This window comes from Sceloporus undulatus, chromosome 6 (assembly GCF_019175285.1).
Source record: "Sceloporus undulatus isolate JIND9_A2432 ecotype Alabama chromosome 6, SceUnd_v1.1, whole genome shotgun sequence".
In the NCBI taxonomy this organism is placed as follows: Eukaryota; Metazoa; Chordata; class Lepidosauria; order Squamata; family Phrynosomatidae; genus Sceloporus; species Sceloporus undulatus.
In genome coordinates, this window is record NC_056527.1 from 3859255 (window position 1) to 3876387 (window position 17133).

The 17133-nt window shown below is 44.9% G+C and overlaps 1 protein-coding gene across 1 annotated transcript in view; it reads right to left on the reverse strand.

The window, feature by feature from the left end:
- The window catches only part of PTH1R (parathyroid hormone 1 receptor), a 124790-nt gene extending 119111 nt beyond the window's left edge, over positions 1-5679 (reverse strand). The window contains exon 1 of the mRNA XM_042476995.1: positions 5010-5679. Coding sequence (XP_042332929.1) covers positions 5010-5084 — 75 coding nt within the window. The 5' untranslated portion in view covers positions 5085-5679. The remainder of the gene's footprint in view (positions 1-5009) is intronic.
- Between the last annotated feature and the right edge of the window lie 11454 nt (positions 5680-17133).

Sequence of the window (17133 nt, forward strand, 5' to 3'; positions counted from 1 at the left end):
TTTAAAAAAGGCTTTTGACTCTCTCTTGCAAAGAACAAACCAACCAGTATCATAGTACAATATGCAGCCCTGCCATTGTTCACCTTCTGATTTCCTCACAGTTCAAAGCCTTCTGGAGGCTCAATATGACAAGAGTGTTTGGGGCTCAGGGCATCGTCTGCCTCATCTTTTCACAGATTGTTATGCCTTGAGCATCTTTCCTTCCTCCATTTATCGAGCCATATTCTCCTTCTACCCCTCGGCTCCTTCCTTAAAGTCATTTCTTCTGCAGTGCAGACCATTGCTGATCCATCCCTTAGCTTTCCTTCTCTGCAAACACATACACCTCTTCCAACCAGATCTACACAATCTCAGTCTAATTTGCACGCAACTCCCACATGTGAGCTTGGATCATGCTCAGCTCAGGTGAAACCACAGATAGAGGGTTTGCAGAAAGAAAACCTTTCAATAGCTGGAATGAAATTTCTTAGGATCAGGGTTCAGGAAACTGCATCATGCATTTCACTCTAACAAAACACCTGTCGAATCCCTACCTTTTTCCATCTAAAGTAACAGTGAGCTATCAGTTCAGAGACCTAGTTGTGTTAGTCTGGAATACAAGTATGCAAAGGAATCTTGTACCAGATAATTTACTATTTGCACGCAAAGCGATCTTGTGGCAGTCAGTCTCAAAGGCGCTACAATATCCCTTTGCATAGTGAATTATTGGAAACCAACATAGTTTGGGCGTTGGACTTGGGTTAGAATCCTGGCTCAGCTGTGAAAACCGACTGGGTGGCCTTGGCCATGTCACACTCTCTCAGCCTCATGGGAAGCAATGGAAACCTACCCACCCACCCCCAGAGACCTTGCCAAGAAAACCCCATGATAGGTCTGTCTTAGGGTCACCGGAAGTTGGAAATGACTTGAAGGTACACAACAACAACAACAACAACAACAACAACAACAAAGTGAACTATTATACAGAACTACTATATCCTCCCTTTGGGTGATATCTGACCTGCTTTTGGTCAGACCCGTTGCAAGGTTTTAGAACTCAAAAGGTTGTACTGTATGTTCTTTCCGAACTGGGCAATGCAGTCTAGTGTGCTTCTTTCTCTCACACAAAACATCTTGCACTTCACTTACACATGCCAGGAAGGATTTTGCTAAATTAAACATGTGCACATATCTACTCAGAGGTAAACTCCAACAAGCGCAATGAGAGCAGGTCAGATGAGAGGACGCATCAGATTTCAGGCTAAAGGATTGCAGGTGAAAGAGAGATCGTGTATACTTTTCTGTCATACATGTTTTACACACAAGGGCCTCAAATGCACAGCAGAAATAATTGCACCTTAACTGCCATGGCTCAATGCTACTGAATCCTGGGATTTGTAGTTTGCTGTGGGACCAGAGCTCTCTGGCAGAGCAGGCTGAATAGCTCACAAAACTGCAAAATCTCAGGCTTCCCTAGCATTGAGCCGTGGCAGTTCAAGCAGTGTCAAAGTGCATTCATTCTGCACTACAGATTAAGACAAAGTCCAAACTTAGTTGACTGTTGACCAGTGTCACCAGTCTTTTTGGATTAAATAGGAGGGGTAGGAAGAATATTTGGGGAAATGGTTGAAAAATGTGTCCCTTGAGCATTGAGAAAGTCTGGTGGGAGGAATCCTTGACTGACAAGAATCTTCGCAGTTTGAAGTGTATTCGATGCAAAATTCACCCAGGGTGGTTTTGCACAGAAAACAGCAGTTTTTTCTGCATAGAAAACAGCATTTTCCTGTGCATTCTGTTCTGCACAGAATATGCAACCCATTTCCATGTGAAAAAGTCTGCCTTCTACACAAAACAGCCACATACAGTTTGTGTATGTGTGCAAAGAATAGATATCAAATTGTGAATAGACGTCCTAAACTGCAGATTTTGAAGTCTTTCTTGCAGCAAGAGGAAAATGGCTAGAATTGCTTATTGTGTCAGGAAGAAAATGAGTGAAGAACTACGTCCTTTTTACACTATTAAGCAACCATTTCCAACTTGTTGGGTTAGATAAGATATTTATTTATTCACAAATACAATCAATAAAAATAAGATAGAGCCATAAAGCAGAAAATTAAAGCAACTGGAAGACACAGTTGAGCGAAAAGTTTCGAAGAGAGTCAGAACAATACAGATGATGGGATCTCTTTTTCTAAGAGGCTGTTGTTTAAAGGAAAGGGCGGCTTTCATTCAGCACTGCTTTAGATGGGAAACAGATTGCCGTGCTTCGCTGTTTTCTCTTATTTAAAAACAGTCTGCTTCTTAGCAGTGCGCTTGCAACGCAGCAATGTGACAGAAAAGAAAGTTGCACCACTGTGATCCAAAAGACAGAAGAACCAAAATACAAATTCAGATGTCGTTCCAACAATCCCTGAATTCCCTGGGCGTTTTCTTTTTAAACCGTGGCATGAGTTGAAAGCTTTCTTTTAAAAAGGCTAACTTTTGCACATGTCCCAGAGGAGGTCACTGGATATGTCTGGATGAGACATCCTTCCCTAGACAGAGAATTCCAAAGGTGGAGAGAAAAATCACAGCGACATATTTTCATGCGCCTGGGAATACGCACAATGCCTGTCTTACTGTCAAACTCTGATCAAACAGATTTTAAAAATACAATGCCCATCTGGGACCTGTTTATTATCAGACGGTATCGGGGAGAAACACATCCCATGTGCTTCCAACAGACTGCAAACATATAAGCACAGATTAATGCCATGGCCTCCGGTTAAAGATCTGTGGCGGCTCACAAAAAGAACTCCCCAAAAGCCAGCAGATTGTTGAGAAGGAGACAACTCTGAAGCGGATCACTTGTTTTACTCTTATGGAGGGGAAGCCTCACTCCTGTGCCCACAACTTTTATAAAAACAACACAATGCTGGATTTCAACCCAAGAAAGAAAGGTTCAAAGTTCCCCAGTCCACCCCCAGAGCAACCAGAAAGCCTGAAAGTGAAGCAGGTGGAAGGGACAGGTTACCAAGCACCTGTGCTGGAAGGATGATCCAATTCTTAGCAGGTAGCTACAGAAAGAGAACATGCAAGGCACCCTTCTTTGCTCAGAGGTATAACCCATAACGTGCTGTTATATTCAGTTGAACTGCATTTGGGTCTTGTGGCCAGCATGGTATATTGGTTTAAGCATTGGACTATGACTCTGGAGACCAGGTCAGCTATGGAAACCCACTGAGTAGCCTTGGGCAAGTCACAATCGCTCAGCCTCAGAGGCAATGGCAAGCCCCCTCTGAAGAAACTCACCAAGAAAACCTCATGATAGGTGCACTTTAGGATCACCATAAGTCGGAAATGATTTGAAGGCACACAAAAACTCATTTACTTTAATATTTCTCTTTAAGGGGGTAGCATTCAGAGGCATACCCGTGTTTGCCTGCAACATCAGTATGCAAAGGGAATTTGTAGCACCTTTGAAATTAACTGAGCAAAAGATTCAAAGAAACGTTAGTCTGGAAAATCAGTTATGCAAAGGCATCTTGTGGCACCTTTGAGACTGAGTGAAAGAAAGTTCATGCTACCAACTTCTTTCTTTTTGTTAGTCTCAAAGGTGCTACAAGATGCCCCTGGCATACTGACCAAAAGATGCTGGTGCAAGTTTTTGGTCTACATGATGTATCTGAGGAAGTAGACGAAAGCTCGCTACAACATCTTTTGCTCAGTTTGTCTCAAAGGTGCTACAAGATCCCTTTCCATACTGATCTCTCTCTCTAAGGTTGCAGACTCTCTCTCCGAACAGTTTCTCAGTGCTATTGCCTTTGGTTGCCTTAAACCACTGACTTCAAAAAGTATAGCTGGGACTATGGGCTCTGAGCTGCACCTTGTCTGCAGCCTTTTCGAGTCCCATTAATGTTTGTTCAGCACAGAGTTTTGTGGGACCAAATGGAGCTTTTTCTGAAGAGATGGCACTCCCCCAGCCTAAACCTGGTGCCAGCTGATTTAGTAGCTAAGTCCCATGGCATTCAGTTGGGTCTGCTCCCTGGCGCAGGTGTTTACGGTGGCAACCTCAGCACCAAACTCTTCCAGAAATGCAGCATTGATCCGATTCACTGGGCAGTTGTGAAGATGGACCACAAAGTCCTCTTTTTATACATTACAGATGCTGAAATCAATGACAGACGCCAACTTTCTTAAAAGGGAACCCTTTATGCCCGAGAGAACTCAAAACTCCCAAATACTCATTTGATACTCTGGCTTATTTGCAACACATTTCGACAGGGATGGTGGGGGAAAGCTGGAGATTAAAACTGTTCTGAATGTATTACATTGCTTCCACAGGTAGAAGACTCTTGAGCACTGCAGATCATTGTTCTTGGGAATGCGCATGAGGATTGAAAGCCAAGGGTCCAGATTTAGTTCCAAGATCTGAGTGACTGGATTTTCAAGGAACAACCAGTATAAAATTTATAACTGATTGCATTCGGATTAACTGGATATCTGGATTCCACTTGTGACTTTTTGAGTTGTGCCTCACTTGCAGTGTTTGAGGTTGTGGCTTTGCGTAATTTGGATAAGAGGCAAAGCAACATGTTTCCAGCACTGTCTCTCCTGTGGAAACAACTTCATCCAAAGTGTACAAACTTTAGTGGTACACCAGAGTCAGAACGGAGGGGAAAGAATAGCAAGAAGGATGCTTGCTAAGGTGAAAAAGTCACAATAAAGAGTAGTCTGTTCACTAAGGTAAGCTGGATAGATAGATAGTTAAATAGATAGATCACGGACATTTGCGGTAACCTGGAAGCAAAATATTTCTGATATGTCACCTGTGGAACTCAACATCTTTTGAGGCACATGCATAAAGATCGGCCCACCAAACTATGTATCCAGCAGTGTTTAGTTTTCTTCCCCTTTTAAAATGTCAGCACCAAATCCTGACACTGCGACAACCTCTCTGGCTATAGGAAGGGATTGCTCAAGGAGCATACAATGACACACACAGAGACACTCTGAGAGCGAGGGCAGGAAAGTAAACCTGGGCAACTCACCAGGGCACAGACGGAACCCAACACCGAGCAACAAACCATCAGCCCCAAAGTGTGGCAGACCAGGTAGGATCCCATAGCCAAGGCGAGGGGCTGGAAGCAACATCCAAAGGGACTGGCAGCAAGCTGGCCCAAGGCTCCCAGAGTAATCCTGTGGCACCTTTGGAGGAGGAGGACCTGTGGGCACCACACTTCTTGGAGAAGAGGAAGGTCTCTCAGGCCCCAAGCTAGAAGGCCAGGGCCCCCAGATCTTTGGCCCGCTTCCTCATGGTGGAGAGGTCTGGCAGCCTAGAGAGGGCAAAGAGGAGAAGGTCCCTGAGAGAGGAAGGCAGCCTTTGGGAGGGTCCTCCAGGAGCAGAGGCAGCAGCCTCAGAGCTTTCTGGTGGTTCCTGAGAGGGCTGGTCTTCCTCTGGGGCACATTGGGGCCACAGCTGAGAAACCCATCCATGGGTCACAGCGCCAGCCCTCCTCCTCCTCCTCCTCTTCTCACTTTTCTCCTCCCTTTTTTCAGGCAGAGAGTGGGAAGTTCAAATCCTCTCTTTGTCCAAGGCAAACCCAGAAAGGGGAGGACCAGGGATGGAGGGACAGGAGCAAGAGGAAGGAGGGAAGGAGGGAAGAGAGAGAGAGAGAGAGAGAGAGGACAAGGAGGGAGGAGAGGGAGAAGAAAAGGAGGAAAAGGGAGAAGAAAGGAGAGGAAAAGAAAGGAGGAAAGGGGGAGAGAAAAGCAGAGGGAAGGGAGAAGGAGGGGAAGAAAGAGAAGGGAGGAGAGGGGGAGAGGAAAGGAGGGAGGAAAGGGAGAAGGAGAGAGAGGAAAAAAGAACGGAAAGGAAGAGGGAAGGAGAGGAAAAGAAAGGAAAGGAAAGGGGGAAAAGAGAAAGAAGAAAGGAGGAGAAGGAAGGGCAAGAGCCGCCTTCTTTTTTCCTTGCTGGAAGAAGGGCCAAACTTTCTTTTGGGAAGGTAGGCTTCCGATTGACAAGCCCTGGGCCCAGAGGCAGCTCCGCTGGGGAGGCAGCAGGCTCCAGGTCCGTCCTTCCTTCTTTCTCCGGCCCTGGGCTTCAGGAGGGAGGCAAGAGAGGCAGCAGCCCCGGCCTTCCAAGAGGCAGAAGAGGCAGAAGAGGCAGCGCGACGAACTCGGGGGCAAGGCTTCGGCACTCAAGAGGAGCAAGGACTGGCTTTTAGGGCTCTCCCCCAAGGAAGGAAGGAAGGAAGGAAGGAAGGAGAGAAGGAAGGAAGGAAGGAAGGAAGGAAGGAAGGAAGGAGAGAAGGAAGGAAGAGAGAAGGAAGGAAGGGAGGAAGGAAGGAAGGAGGAGAGAAGGAAGGAAGGAAGGGAGGAAGGAAGGAAGGAAGGAAGGAAAGAGAAGGAAGGAGGAGAGAAGGAAGGAAGGAAGGAAAGAGGAGAAGGAGGGAAGGAAGGAGAGAAGGAAGGAAGGAAGGAAGGAAAGAGAAGGAAGGAAGGAAGAAGAAAGAAAGAAGGAAAGAAGGGAGGAGGAATGAAAGAAGAAAAGAGGGGAGAAAGAAGAAAAGAAGGAAGGAGGGAAGAAAGAAGGAAAGAAAGAAAGAAAGGAGGAGGCAAGGGATGGCGAGGGAAGCTCCGGGCGTCCAGTCGGGACTCCTCGCTCGGCCTCTCTCTTCTCGGGCTGCGTCCTGGAGGCACGGGGTCCTTTCTTTCTTTCTTTTCTTTCCTTCCTTCCTTCTTTCTTCCCAGCAGAGCTCAGGGAAGGCACCCGCTGACGGTGCCGTTGCCTTGGCCAGCGACCCAAAAGGGGAGGTCTTTCTCTAAAATATATATGTATATATATAAAGAGAGAGAGAGCGCGCGAGAGAGGCAGCTCTTTTTCCACTCGCCGAAGTTGAAGAAGAAGGAGAAGGAGAAAAAGAAGAAGTGGAAGGAGGGAAGAGGAGGAGGAGGAAAGGGAAGGAACGGACCTTGGGTCTCGCCTCTTGGGTCTGCCGGAGGCGAGAGATGGAGGGAGCGAGGAAGGCAGGAAATAAAGAAGGAAGGAAGGAAGGAAGGAAGGAAGGAAGGCAGGCTAGAGAGAGGGGGGCTGCATCCACACTGGAGAAAGGACCCGGCGTGACACCGCTTTAACTGACCTGGCTCAAGGCTATGGAATTCTGGGAGCTGGAGTTTGTTAAAGCGGTGCCAAAGCGGGTTATTTCTCCAGTGTGGATGCATCCCCTCCCTCCCTCCCTCTTTCTTTCTTTTCTTTCCTCTGGGCAAGTAGTGTCCTTGGTTTTAGTGCACCTTAGAAAAAGGAGGAAGGGTCGAGGACATGGGAGGGTTTGGTTCTTGGGAGGCCAGGAGGGGGACTCCAGGTGGGTCTACTTGGGAGTAAGCCGGGGAAGGGGTGCCCAAGAAACAGGGCTGTGATCCAGGGTGACCAGGCCTCCTCTTTTTTCAGGACCTGTCCTCCATTTCCACCTTCTGTCCATCCAGGAGCTTTCCTCCATCAGGACATGACCAAGAAGCATGCATTTATATTTCCAGGAGTGTTTTCAGCTTTTCTTGGGCCATGTCCTACATTTTTTCATGGCGTGTCCTCCATTTGGGGGTGCCTTGCCTTCCTTGTCTGCAAGGACACCTGGTCACCTGGGTCGGATGCCAGCTTGGCAGCTGGTTTCCCTGCCAGAAAAAGAATTATTATTATTATTATTATTATTATTATTATTATTATTATTGTCATGGGTTTTTCTTGGCCAGATTTGTCCAGAGGAGGTTTGCCCTGACCATCCTCTGAGGCTGAGAGAGTGTGACTTCTTGCCCAAGGTCACCCAATGGGTTTCCAGGGCTGACAAAAGGGGGTTCGAACCCTGGTCTTCAGAGTCACAGTCCGAGGCTCAAAACCACTACACCACACTGGCCCTTACATATTGTGCGTGTGCAACTGTCCTTCTCTTTGTGTGACAGATACAAACCACTATCTGTTTTCAATCATTCCATTCAATGGACAGCCTCCTCCTGAGACCCAGCCTCTGCCTCTCAATGGGGCTGTTCACTTGCTTTATTCAATTAGGTGTAGGTAAATAGCACATAAATTATGGGGATAAATAACACACAAATGCTTCTTCTTGCAGAGAACCCTGCAGCTTCCAAAACCAGGAATATCCCAAGGCTGCAAGCTCTATCATCCACAAGGGATGACAGCTCTAGTTAAATCTCCAGTCCCCATCTGAGATCCATCCACTATTCATAAATGGTGTTCACTTGCTTTATTCAACTATTCAGATTTAGATACCAGATAAATATTTCCATGCAAAGAATCCTTCAGCTGCCTCAACTGGGAATATTTCACGACTGCAAACTCTATCATCCACAAGGGATGATGGCCCAAATTAAATCTCCTGCCCCTTTTTGAGATCCATCTGCTCCTTCTTGCTGTATTTGCTTTATTCAACTATGTGCAATGCATGTACATAAATACAACAGAAATATTTCCATGCAGAGGATCCTGTGGCTTCCAAAAGCAGGAGCAACCCAAGACTGCAAGCTCTATCATCCACAATGGTGACAGCCCCAATGTCTCTAGACAGGTGGGAGGTATGGCATGCTGGATAAAGGCAGCAGATGAGCTCTAAAGAAGTTTATTTTTTAACAACAACAAGAACTGAGGCAGTTGGAGGATGTGGAATCCTGGAGGCTCTAATACACAAAAGGAATTGTTTCAAACTCTGGATAGAGCTGCAATTATTATTATTATTATTATTATTATTATTATTATTATTATTGATTTCTATTAAAAATCTTGAATGGATCTGGTCTGTGCCATGAATGGGTGTCTTGACCAGAGTTTATGAAAAGGGTCTGTTTCCATCCCTTGCAAAAGTCAGGAAAGGCTTTTTTTGCTGCAAGAGAGGGCAATGCAAGCCCTTGCTCAGCCTCTGGCATGTGGCATTTGGAGCTAGAGGGACAAGCTATAAAAACCCAGGGCTGCTTCCACCCCATTGGCCAGAGGGGCTGGTCATGTGACCGTCAGGCAGTCAACCACAAGGCTGGCCTGGCCACACCCCCACCCCGCCCCTCGCCGCCCCCCTCCTCTTGGTGGGGGCTGCCCTTGCTGCAATTGACCTGGCTGCTTTTGGAGTTTCCTGCAGCAGCCATCTAGAAGAGCCAGGAAAAGGCCATGCAAGCCTCTCCGCATGTTTATTGCACCAGGACCCAGAGCTTGGAAAAGTTCCTTTTGTGCATTATTGCTCCCAGGATGCCATACGCTCCAAATGCCTCCATTTGGAAGGAACAGCTGCAATTCATCCTCTCTGTGTGTATCAAGTCAAGTCGCCTGTCAACTTATGGCGACGCCATGAATTTCATAGGGTTTTCTTAGGCAAGGAATAATCAGAGGAGGGTTCGTTAGTTCCATTCTCGGAAATAGAGCCCACAGCACCTGGGTTTCGTTGGCAGTCACCCATCCAAGTACTAACCAGGACTGACCCTGCTTAGCTTCTTGAGTGTTTGTGTGGAAACGCCTTCAAGTAGACTGTTGATTTATAGCACCATCATTAACATCATTTATGGGATTTTTGTAAGCAAGGAAATACACAGAGGTAGTTTTGCCAGTTCCTTCCTCTGAAATATAGCCTACAGCACTTTGGATTCACTGTTGGACTCCCATTCAAGTACTAACCAGGCCTGACCCTGCTTAGCTTTTAAGATCAGATGAAATCTGGTGTCTTTGGGGTACTTAAGTCCAATTTATAGAAGCCTAGAGTTGGAAGACACCCCAAGGGCCATCCAGTCCAACCCCATTCTGCCACGCAGGAACTCACAATCAAAGCATCCCCGACAGATGGCCACCCAGCAGGATCAGGCTTTTAAAATGTCCCTCTCTTTTCATGTGTGTTCTTTCCCATTAATAATGTTTGCCATCTTGACCACACTCTGATGTTGCTTGGCTGCACATGACCTGGTTTTAATCTGTGAAATGTTGGAGATTATGAAATGCCACCAGCCAACCCACACCGTTTTTTCCCCCATATGCTGGGTCAACCTCTGACCATGGGCAGAGTGCAAAATCTGAAAGGGTAGCTATCCTCCCCCTTCAACCCTGCAGTAGTAGGTCAGGAGGTGCAGATAATGGAAGTTCCCTCTGAATTGCAGACCAGACCCAGCCTTTGAGTCTCCAACTCTTATAAGATTTTCTCAAGATGGGCATCCAAATTCACCTTGGTTTTTCTTGCCAGCAATTTTGAGGTCACTAATTTACCAGTATTTGTACTGAGCAATCCTGTTCCATGTGGAAGTAACTTTAAAAGATTTTTATTTTTCTTTATTTATATACCGCTATTCCAGAGATCATAGCGGTGAACAGCAAGTAAGCTAATTAGCAAGTAAGCTAATTTGCCCCCAACAGTCTGGGTCCTCATTTTAGCTCCCTCCTCGGAAGGATGCAAGCCTGAGTCGAGCTTGGGCCCTTTTGCTGGTCTTGAACTTGCAACCTTGTGGTCTTGAGTGAATGGCTGCAGTACAGGCATTTAACCACTGCACCACCAGGGCAGTGGTTAAATGCATCTGACCGTGACCAAATTTTAATTTTTGACTACAACCCCCATAATCCATACACTTTGGGGATTCTAGGCACTGTAGTCAAAAGGCCAATTTTGGTGCAAAGTGATTTTTCCCAGTACAGATGAAGCATTCTTAGGTCTGTTACAGACTGCCAAAATAAAGCTGCTTTGGGTCTCTTTGGAGGTATGCTGTTTAAATGATGCATGCATCCTAAGAATCTGGAAGCTGCACCAAAGCTGCACTCCAGTGCTTAGGAATGGAGTGTGGCTTTGGCGCGACCTCCGGACTCTTAGGACCCATGCATCATTTAAATAGCATATCTCCAAAGATACCCGAAGCAGCTTTATTTTGGCAGTCTGTAACAGGCCCTTGTTTCATTGTAAAAAGCCAATATTCCAAGCTCCAGTTTGAAGGGACTTTCTCCAGGTTTTGAGAGCATGGCTGCGTGATTTTGGCTGTTGCAGTCACCAAGAAAAGGGAACATTTCTCAGCAATGGTTTCACCTACAGCAGGGAGAGACATATGTACACTCAGGACTCCGTTTTCGCGGGGGACCCGTTCTGGACTTGCTGATATTCAAACTCCATAGACTTGAATGGTGTGCATCTCCACAAGTGAGTGCAGGGTACAGTGGCACACCCCATTGAAATTGACAGAGGTTGCCCCTCCATGAATATTCAAGACCGCAGATCTCTAGTCCGCAAGAATGGAGGGGTGATTGTATTAGCTTTTCCTAATATTCTGGGATATTGCTGAATGTGGCGGGCAGGACGCAAAAACGATTTGACACAAGAATGGTTTTGGTTGCAGAATAAAGAGTTAGGGTTTTGCAAACATTTTGAAATTTGAGTTTGGGTTGCAAACATTGTGGCATGGCTGGAAGCTATCAAATCTAGGCCCTGTTGCTTTCCATGCTTTGGTGCATTCCTAGTGAGTTTGGGAAAGCCGCTTGGATTAGTAAATTCATTTTTTTAAAGCCATATGGATATTCAATCCCAAGGCAAAAAGGGATGAGATCTATATGTATATATGCTTGTGGTTTTTTTATTTAAAAAAAACAACCCAGCTTGCTTTGAAATCGATCGTAGGGTATTTTTAAACCTACATATTTCTGCAATTCTGAATGCCATGTGTGTAAGGGGTGGGGAGGGACAGTCATGCCTCTGGGAGAACCACAGATATATTTTCAGGCTGGGACAACCTCAGTCAATATGTACTTAAGAAGCCAGAGCTGCATCAGATGTGAGCTCTTGGTTGAGATGCCCTCGTGGCTTCCAAACCACTTGCTCGGGAGAAGTCCCATTGACGTCAATGTGCAGGCATCCGACCAACCCTTGCCCACCTCTCTCCTGACTTCTTTTGACACTGGGTTATACTTTTTCCATGAGTTTGCACTTGAAGAGTTGGAGCTGAGCCTGAAAACGTTTCCTGGCTGGACTTCATTTCCCAGAATCTCCCGGGATTATTTTTTTATTTTTGCAACTTTCCTGCAAAGAAAACATAATTTAATCCGTTTTGTCGTGTTTTCATTTGGTCATTTTTAAAACTTGTTTTTAATTTGTTGTTTTAGAAGCTGCCCAGGAGAAAGGCAGCCTATAAATCAAGTAAATAAATAAAATAAATAAAAATAAAACAGTCTGTGTTGGGAAACAAGATTTCTGTGCAGAAAATGCCATTCTGCACCAAAGAAACCCCCTCCTCATATCTTTTTGTTTGTTTGTGGTTTGCACAGAATAGATCACAAACTGTGAATAGACTTTGAAAACTGTGTAACAACATTTCACAATTTTTTTGCATCTAGGTGAAAAATTGTAAAATGATTCATTGGCATGTATTTCCTCCTTCGTTAGAGGAGGTGTTTGTTCTTTGGATGATGGGCTCTGTGCCATTGTGGCTGAGGCATTAATGCCTCCCAGATTTCCAGGCTTGGCCTTGGTTTCGGGACCTGAATCCTCTTCTACATTCTGCATACAGGAGGAGGAATCCTAGGGCAAGAGCACTGTCTTGAATATGTGTGTGCTTGTGTGTGTGTGTGTATATACAGTCATTTGTTAGGCTTGAAAAAGTTGAATGGATTATGAGCAGAATTAATTCATTTGAGATGAGGTACTGGAGAAGAGTGCTAAGGTTACCATGGACAGCCAAGAAGTCAGACAAATGAGTCCCAGAGCAGATCAAACCAGAAATCTGGATGCCCAGATGACTAGACTGAGGCTGTTGTACTTTGGCCACATCGTGAGGAGGCACAACTCACGGGAAAATACAATAATGCTAGGAAAGGTAGAAGGCAGCAGAAAGAGAGGAAGGCCACATGCTAGATGGATGGACTCTATTAAGGAGGTCACTCACAGGTATGAATTTGCAGGACCTGAGCAGAGCAGTGGAGCAGCAAGAGTCTTGGAGATGTCTCATCTAAAGGGATGCCATGAGTTGACATTGACTCGAGGGTGGTAAACAACAACAAACAAGAGTTAGAAGAGACCCCAAGGGCATCCAGATGAATCCCATTCTGCCATGCAGGAACACACAATCAAAGCACTCCCAACAGGCAGCCATTCAGCCTCTGCTTGAAAACCCCCAAAGAAGGAGACTCCACCACTCTCCAAGGATGCATATCCTACTGTCAAACAGCTCTTACCATTAGGACGTTCTTCCTAAGGTTGAGGTGGAACCTCACCAAGGTCCATCTCCAGATCTCAGGTGTGTCCCTAAAATCCCAAGGCTTGAAATACTATAAACCTGGAAATCAGGGGGATGGGAATTTCTGGGGGCTGCTCTGAGTGGTTCCCTGCCCAACAAGCAGTTGCTCACTTCTGGGGCAAGTTGTTTTGCTTCCACTTAGTCATGGTTCCCTTTGAAGCCCCACAGTCTGGACCTGCATCCATTTCCAGATATATACAGTATATATCTCTCTCCATGCTAGGGTGAGGCCTTACCAAGGCCAATACGGAAGGGGCAGCGGGGGCTAGGATGGAATCCTGAATGAGCAAGCTCTTAAAAAAAGGAAAGAAAATAGAGAACAAGAATCGACCCAGTATGCTGCCGAAAGCAATAACCTCTTTATGTTTAAAAAGCTAGGCTTCTTTCTCTCCCCCCGCAGCCCCCCCCCGCCCTGTCGGCTGCAAGCTAGTGGCGGATTCTTGCTGGAGCCTTTGCTTTGCCTGGACTGTGTTTGCTTGTGTATTTTTAGACACTTTACGACAAGGAACCCAAACTAGCCAAAGTGCTCCAAGAGGTGGACGGAGAAGAGATGCTCAGAGGTGGGGATGAATGAATCAAGGTGGAGACCTCCAAATTCCTGCAACTGTGCACAGAACATGAAGAAGTTACTGGAGGAAGGTTGGTAAACAATTCCCAAAATGACAGGGTTGCCAGAATGAAAACTGGAGACGGCTCTTGTACCTTGGATGGTCCTGTAGAAGAAGGTGTTTCAGCAGGTGTTATTTGTTACCTGGTTGCAGGACAAGCCATATCATCTGAAATGTTTTCTTGTACAACTATTCAAAGCACAGTATAATATCATCCAAAATCCACAAAACAGTGACACCGTTATTGGGCCCACAAAAATCCACAAAATACATGATGCAAGCTTTCAAAGCTCCACTGGCTTCTTCATCAGGCCAGGTGTTAAAACCTATACATGAGGAAAAAAATAAAATACAATGTTAGTCACAGACCTGCATTTTGTCAAGGTGCTGCTGTTGTTGTGTTGTTCTGTGGAGGGATACCTATGCAAGCGGGTCCCTCCTCCTCCTGTCCATATGGCACTGGGAGCAAAGCATTGCAAAGTCCAGGAGATAAAATTTGCATTTCATTAGCAATATAAAAAGGTACGTCTTATAAGGTCCAAGATGTCCCCATCCTTTGTAAGGCACCCCCCTTTTATTAGGGAGAGAACATTGACTATGTCAGGAGAAGCTACTGTACTTTTGCTTTGGGAAAATTTTCAGTGCTTTTTTTTGTACCAAATGTAGTCTCAATTTATTTTGTTTTAATGTTTTACCTTTATTGGAAGAAGAAAGTACATTCAAAGTGCAGGAGCCCTCTCCAATTTTCAATGTGGCAACCCTAAACCTGCAAAGTTTAGAAACTAAGAAGGATGCAAAGTTTGGAAAAATTACTTTTTAAATGACAAATGAGACCTGGTGAAATGCCCTTTTCTTCAAAACCATTAAAAGATAAGGGGGGACCTCCCCAGTTTTCAATCTGGCAAACCTAAACCAGCAAGGCCTAGCAACTGGGAGGGATGCAAATGAAAAGTTACAGTTTTTTAAATGACAAGCCACATTTGCAATGGTACCATATTCTACACAATTATTGCAAGTGAAAATGGACCCTTTCTTGTTTTCAGTTTGGCGCATCTAAGCCAGGAAGGCAGAGACATTCAGAGAGATGCAAAATTTGGGGAAAGTCTCTTTTTCAATTGATAGACAAGTGAAAAGGTTGCAACGTTTGTGACTCTGGAGTTTAGAAGATGATGCGTAAAAGTGGACATCACTCAAGGGATAAAACTTCCCATGGCATGGAGGTTTTGTAACATTACGACTCAATGGAGAGGGGCTCTAATAAACTTTCAGGGAAATTTCAGACAGACAAAAAGGAAAGGAATTTTCCCACACTGCGGAGTTAAAGTGTGGAATTAGCCACCCGGGGTGAAAATGGCAAAAGTGTGTAGGATGGCAACCCGAGAGATTAATTTCCTGCAGCCGATGAAAAACGTCTAGTGATCAATGCAGTCTTTTCTCATATTTGATATTTAGGAAATTGTTTGGGAGGGTAAAAATGGCTCAGGTTTACAAGAAAGTCGATTGGATTCATCAACTATAAAGTATGTCTGCTTGTGTATGTGTGTGTGGGAAGGACCACAATTCTGTTTCTGAACCTTTAACAAGAGCAGTATATACTGTATTTACCTCATGTATAAGTTGAGGGCAGGTTTGGGGGGCAGAATTATGTATTTTCATGTGACCCTTGGATAAGTTAAGGGTAGAACTTAGGGGCATGTTACAAAGGATCTAAATGATGAAGCAAAGGAAAACATTAATAATAATAATAATAATAATAATAATAATAATAATAATAATATGTTTTATTTATATACTGCTATTCCAAAGATCATAGCGGTGAACAGCAAGTAAGCTAATTTGCCAAAGAACTTACAAAATTATGGCAGGCATAACGGTTTTAGCTCACACTAAAAGCTGGATGGAAGAGAGAGTAGAGGGAGGTCAGTGCTTCCAGGACAGATTGCCCTCTTGCCTTTCACCAGGGGCCCATTCCCTTTTTAATAAGAGTTAAAGAATAGTATTTACTCATGGATAAGTCAACCTAGGTTTTTGGGATCAATTTTCTGACTAAAATTTCTAGATTTATACATGAGTATCTACTGTACTAACATTCAAGAGGTCCAATCAGTACCTTTCCATGGCTGGGGAAAAGTGGTATGTGTTTCTGCACATTCTTCTCAGCCTCACAGGGATGGCAATGGCAAGTTCCCTCTGAAGAAGTTTGCCAAGTAAAATCCTATAATCGGTTCGCCTTAGGGTCACCATAAGTCGAAAATGACTTGGAGGCACCCAACAACAACGACAACAACAGCAACGTGGTGGATCTATTTCCGTAACTCCTGTAGGGTTTCGACATCCTTCTTCCAAACCATAAACCTTTGTACTTTGTCACTCTTGTTAAGTATAATCAATGAATGATTAGACCAGGGTTTAGAGTGGTTAATATTAATTCTGCCCAGTCCCCTTTGGGAGATTTGCTTGCTTGGTTTCTGAGCCTCTGTATCGTGGATGCTTGTTCCTGCTACTTGAGTTGGAACTAACAGATCTGGGCCTCATTCCACTTACAAATAAATCACTTTGCAATCCGAATCAATGGATCGATTTGACAGCAGAGCATGGTTCACACTACATTTGCTCTGATTGCATTTTTTCCCTGTAAAATAACCCACTTGTGGTTCACATTTACAAATGAATTGATTCAAAATGGACTCGCTCCAGCCGGTCGAAGGGCAAATTTAAATAAATTCCGATCCGCATCTGGTTCACACTTGCGCAAAATTAATTCATACAAAAAGACGCGGAAAAAATCAGTGTCAAAAAGATTATTATTATTATTATTATTATTATTATTATTAAGCTTTATTTATAAAGCGCTGTAAATTTACGCAGCGCTGTACATACAATCTTTTTAATTGGACAGTTCCCTGCCCTCAGGCTTACAATCTAAAAAGACACGACGCAGAAGGAGAAGGGAAAGGTGGTAGGGAAGGGACCTCTCTAGTAGCATAATACATATAAATTACATGGCAATACAGGAAATGATTCAATAAAACAGGCAACAAAAGAACATCAGATAGCAAGTGACAGTTATGCAATGCCTGGGAAGGCTTCTCTGAACAGGATGGTCTTCAATTCCATTTTGAAGCTGGTTAAGGAAGTGATGGCCCTTGCTTGCAGGGGAAGAAGGTTCAAGGAGTGAGGGGCAGCGAGTGAAAAGGGGCGAATCCGGGATGGGGCAGAGGAAATCCTGGGCTGGGACAGGAACCCTTGACTACCAGAACGGAGGGCCCTGGTGGGAAGGTGAGGAGAAAGAAGGTCTGATAAGTAAGGAGGGGCC